We start from the raw sequence: 5,653 nt of genomic DNA on the forward strand, positions 1-5,653 counted from the left end.
TAAACATATGGAAACACACAAATATTGCAATCAATTAACACATACAAACATAGTTGGAGGCACACAAATATGATGGAAACACACATAACATAACACCTTTAGGTGGTCTTCCATCTCCTACCACTGTCAAAAAGTTTTAAGCATTCCTTGTGGCTGTCTTGTAGAGACATTCTGTTCTATCCCTTGTCCATAGCAATTTAAGTAGGCTTCACTAGCCTCCGAAAATAGAGGAATGATGCAGTAGTATTGCATTGGGAAGGATGTTCCAACATTATCATTAACATTAAGATCACTGTCTGTGCTTGAATCATCAATCACAATATTTATTAATTCCATCATGACTTGGGTTCTTGTAGAGTAGCCAAGAAATATTCCTTCGTTACTTTTGAGATACAATTTTCTTCTTTGTTCATGATCAACTAAGATGTAGCACTTAATCCAAAGACATGAAAATATTTGACATTAGGTTTGCTTCCTTTCCATAATTCATATAGAGTATTTGTTGTTTCAATCCTTAAGGTAACTCTATTGTGGATATAACAAGCAATATTCATAGCTTTTGCAAAAAAATAATATGGTAACTTCTTCGCACGAAGCATGACTCTTGTTGATTCTTGTAGAGTTCTATTTTTTCTTTCGATAACTCCATTCTATTGGGGAGTAATTGGAGATGAGAATTCATGACTAATGCCTTCAGAGGCACAAAATTCAACAAACTTGCTATTTTTAAACTCCCTATCATGGTCACTTCTGATCCTGACAATGTTGCTTTCTTTCTCTCTTTGAATTTTTTGGCACAACTCTTTGAAGACTTCAAAGACTTCTTATTTTTCTTTAATGAAATTTACCCAAGTGAATCTAGAAAAATCATCAACAACAACATATGCACACCTTTTCCCTAATCAAATTGTTATCAAAGACCGTCTCCCTGATCTTATGGAGGATCTGGTTAGTAGGTTTGACAGAGAGATTTCCATCAGAAGTAGTCGAAGAATTAGACGTCGAACTTTTCCTTCCACTCATTATAGCCTTCAAATACTCAGCAGGCTTAGTCTTCTTTAAGTTCTCTATCTCGGTTGGAGTAAGAGGAGTAGTTGTGGTGGTCGAAGAGGCCCTAAAGTCTTTAACAGTCCCAACGGAATGAGTAGCATTAGCAGTACCATCTAGTTTAGGTTTGTCCCCTTTGGATTCTCCTCCCCCTTTAGGTTCTTCACGGGCATTGGACATATGTTCATCCTCATCCTTTTGCTCCTCTTCAATTGGAGTAGTAATTTTTGGAGAAGAATCATCCACTTGGGATTGTTCTTCAGTGTCGGGGACTTCCATGTCGATGTGTTCAAAATCTCCTTCATCATGATCAGTCTCAGTGGATTCAGAATGATGAGGAGAAAGCGGGGTTGGAACACCTTTTTGCTAGACTTTGGCGAGTTGATTAACTTCCTAACTTGAACCTTTGTTGGATAAAAGGTGAGCTGAGGGATAACTCGTACTTTAAGGGACATCATTCTTAATGCTGGAGGTGGCAGTACCCGTTTCAGCGCCCTACAAATAGAAAAATTATTTGTTATTAGTTATGTTTAAAACATGACGAATAAAGAGGCAAATTGAGGGTTAAAATTGCCTTAGATCCATCATCACCTACGCTAGAGTTGTCGCTTTCGACAAGCTCAGACTCCACATTGATGGGTTCAGGATCTACGTCAATCACCCTTTTAATAGGCAGTTTCGTTTGTCTAAGTTTGGTGTTAAGCTTTGGAGGAGAAAAATCAGACGTTGTTGGCATCTTTTTCTTTAGAACTGGTTTTGAAGTATCAGGAGAGGTTATAAAACAATACAAAAAATTTATAAAATAAATAATAATGAATTCTTATGATTGTTATTTTTTATTTGATTTCCTTTTTAAAATATGTGAAAGGGGAAAATATAGCATATTCAAGTACTTAAGAGACACTTTATAATTATTAAAATCTAAGGAATATATTTTTAAGCTATAGAAGTGATACATGTATAAAGAATCTATGTGTCAAAAGGTATATAAATGATGTAAATAGATCATTAAATTTATAAATCATAAAGTGAAAATGTAATACTCTATCAAATACATACAAAGGATGAAAAATATGACTACATTTATCAAGCTTGTTCATGTTATGATTGTTTTTCTTTCTTTATTTCTTGTTATAATGAACGTTAATGGTAAGCCAACAAGTAATTGTGAATCTTCTTTATTTTATACATAATATCTTATTCTATTTAGTAACTTTTTTTTTACTCTTTTTTATATTACAGGAGAAGAGCGTCGTACATGTTTTACCCCTGCTGATTGCCCAACAAGTGATTGTGAACCTCCTACGAGACCTTTTTGTGCATTCAAGTATTGTATTTGTGGTTGAGTGATTTCACATATGATACAATAGAGTATAGACATGCCTTACTATAGTATTCAATAAATTGTCCTTAGTTATGATGTTTGCACCTAACACTTTAATTTAATGTTTGTTTTTATTTAAATTTCAAGAACCTTATAGTTATGGCTTTGTACTCTAGGAAAATGGTAATAAAATAAAATAAAGTATTAAATATATAATACTTCAATTTAGCTATATCAATTTTATTTTGAATTCTCCCTTTCTTTTTACTTCGGGGATAGGGGTGGCGTAAATATCCCCCGCCCCGTGAAGTCTCTGCCCTGCCTAAAATAGGATAATGTCCTTAATTAATATATAAACTTAAATTGTTGTGTAAGTTTATTTGTCATTTCATATAATTAATCTTGTACACAAATTTAAAATATATATGTTTTTTTAAAGCAATAAATTATATTAAATCAACATAGAGTCATCCCACAAGAGGGCCAAACAAGAAAATTACAAATCGATTGAAACCTAACTTAAGTAAAACAATGGGTTTCTTCGCAACCAAAGGCTCCATAAAATCATAGAAGTTATAATTGGAATGAGTAATTTTCCCGATGAACGACCACCTCCAAACGAGTGCTTTACAACTCCAAACGACATCCCGCGAATTCCACGAGCCGCTGTTGAAAACAATGTCGTTTCTTCATTACACTCAATATTATAGATTAAATATTGTTAAAACAATATATTTATCATAAAGGAATAATTTTTAAATTTCTTGTGGTTAGTTTTTGAAGCTTTTACTATTAATTTGGTTTAAAATAAAAAATAACAAATCATGTTTGAGGACCCGCGGGGATGGGGATGGGGACAAAATCCCCCCGTAGCAGGGATTCGAAGCGGGGATGAGGAATATATTCGAGGGTGGAGATTGTGATGGGAATATATCCCCGCCTCCGCCCGGGAATATATCCCCGCCTCCGCTCCGTCCCGTTGACATCCCTAGTTGAAATGTAGCACGCCTTCAATTTAGCTATATCAATTTCACTTTGCATTCTCTCTTTTATTTTATTTTTTTATTATCTGTCTATTCTCTCTTAATTTTATTTTCTTTCTTAATTCTATTTTTGTTTCTTTAATGATGTGTGAGAGTGAGATTAAGAGAAAAATAGAGAAGATTGAGAGGAAAAAATAGAAAAATAAAGAAGGGGATCCAAGTCCATATTAATTTTTCTTTCTCACTTAAATGCACAAACCCTACTATTCTAGAACTTATGCTGAGAGGTATGGACACTGGCAAACATTATTCTCACCTGAGAGTCGAATTCGATATTCCTCAAATTGTATCCTTATAGGAGTTTCTTTCCCAATAGAGCTCAAATGTTTGGTTCAATTAGTACATCTTTAATACTTAAATAAACAATCTATCATTTTATTTTTATTTTATGATAATTTTACATTTATTATTAAGAAAGGAGCTTTTTTTCTCAGTTGAAAAAAACTCTTACTTCAATTAGAGATTTGAGTTAAACGAAGTGTGTTAGAAAAAAAGTGTGTCATTTTTTTCTTTCAGGACATTAATTGAGGCGAAAAATTGAAAAACATGTTATTTTTTATTTGATTGGGAGGTCAACTGAGGGGATATTTTTCACTTTTTACATTGGGTAGTCTATGAACCTATCACGTGAGTTTGTTATTCCACGGGATATAGGCAGTGTTTTAAAAATCGGACCGGTCATCGAATCGATGAGGGTGTTGAGTCACTGGTTTATCGGTTATCCACTGAGTCACTGGTCGAACCGCACGACCAAACCGAATTAAATCAGATTAAACCGAATAACTCGGTTGAATAGACCTGTCATTATATAGGTATAAAACCGGTCGAATTGGATGATTCAGTCTCTAAAAAAATATAAGTAGCTTTTAAATTTTTTAAAATATCATATCATAAATTCACAATTTCATAACTTAAATTAAAATTTTAAACAAAGGTATCACACATAACAAAATAGTAAAAAATTACAAAGTTCTAATTGCAAACAAAGTCTAATTACAACATAATCTAAACAAAGTCTAATTACAACATAATCTAATTGAATAGTTTATAACAAAATAACTCCAATGTGTACCAAATTTAATTAAAAATAGGATCCTCCTAAAAAGAAAATCAAATAAAATTCAATATGTTTATGCTATTTAAGAAAATTTATTAGCAAAGATAACAAATAGACAATAAAGTTTTTAATTTGTCACTAAAAAACTATTTGAGAATGCTATTTAAGTAGTACACTACTAAATATATTAAAATAAAGTTAAAAAAAAGTTTAAAAGAAATGTTAAAAAAAAAGTTAAAAAAAAACCAAAAAAAAAGTAATTAAACCGCCGGCTTTCCAGTTTTTCTGATTTTTCCGATTCCCACCGGTTTGATGGCATACCCGATTCGACTATTGAATCAGACCGATTCTCGGTTCAACCGGTCTGACCGGCCGATCTCATCCGGTTTTTAAAACACTGGATATAGGAGAACCACATTTCACATTAGGTGACATTGTTAACCGATGTGAAGGCTAAAACATAATTTATTTTAATTTTACATTTTTTGTTATAATCTATATTAAAAAAAAAACATAACCCTAAATGGCCCATTTTATACATATATTTGTTGATTTCAAGGCTAAAACAAAGACTATAAATTACATCAAAATCAAAATGACACATATTTTGTACCATATATTTAATGACTAGATAAATATGTCTAGAGTGTCTGATAAACTATACATATTTATTTTTTACAACAAAACTCATAAAATTCAAGGAATCAAATTGCTCAACGTGAATAGACGTATGTCACATAAATTTTCTTTTATGAATGACCGGTGTTTGTTAGTTAAACACCGATAAGTTGAATGAAAAATTAAAATTGGTAAAATAATGACAATACTAATTATAAATATTAAGATTAAAAAAAAACAATAAATTATAGATAGATATTAAAAAAATTGCTGGTTAGTTTTCCCATATCCCTTCTTAATATTCATAACATATAACATGCACATCATCTAAATCATCTTCTTCATATGAGGTATACACGTATGTTGAGAAAGAAGGGATCTAATAAATATTAAGAGTTAAATCTTGATTTTCATCACTAGCAAAAATGTGTTTTATTTGCAGAATAATTGACGATATTTTTTTAGAACGATCACTGGAAAAAAAAACTTGTATTTCTTGGGATGCCATGATGGAAAGTTCATTCATATAAGTTTCCTCACGAAGGTCAATTCGTATGAATCCTA

General features: G+C 31.8%; 1 protein-coding gene and 1 long non-coding RNA gene across 2 annotated transcripts; one reads left to right on the forward strand and one right to left on the reverse strand.

Moving 5' to 3' along the window:
- Positions 1-500: 500 nt before the first annotated feature.
- On the reverse strand, positions 501-1,784 carry LOC131612524 (uncharacterized). Its single transcript, XM_058884307.1, has 2 exons — positions 1,639-1,784; positions 501-1,542 (listed from the first exon to the last, which is right to left on the reverse strand). The coding sequence occupies exon 2, from the start codon at positions 1,324-1,326 to the stop codon at positions 871-873; it is 456 nt and encodes a 151-aa protein (XP_058740290.1). The 5' UTR covers positions 1,327-1,542; positions 1,639-1,784; the 3' UTR covers positions 501-870.
- A 222-nt stretch (positions 1,785-2,006) lies between these two features.
- On the forward strand, positions 2,007-2,609 carry LOC131612525 (uncharacterized). The gene is made up of 2 exons (XR_009287406.1): positions 2,007-2,196; positions 2,290-2,609. It is a non-coding gene; the product is annotated as an uncharacterized LOC131612525 (long non-coding RNA).
- The last annotated feature ends 3,044 nt before the right edge of the window (positions 2,610-5,653 follow it).

Source organism: Vicia villosa, linkage group LG6 (assembly GCF_029867415.1).
Source record: "Vicia villosa cultivar HV-30 ecotype Madison, WI linkage group LG6, Vvil1.0, whole genome shotgun sequence".
NCBI lineage: Eukaryota > Viridiplantae > Streptophyta > Magnoliopsida > Fabales > Fabaceae > Vicia > Vicia villosa.

What these genes read in the sequence shown, in the direction of transcription:
- LOC131612524 (XM_058884307.1), bottom strand. Translation starts at nt 1,326, where the DNA reads ATGGAAGTCCCCGACACTGAAGAACAATCCCAAGTGGATGATTCTTCT.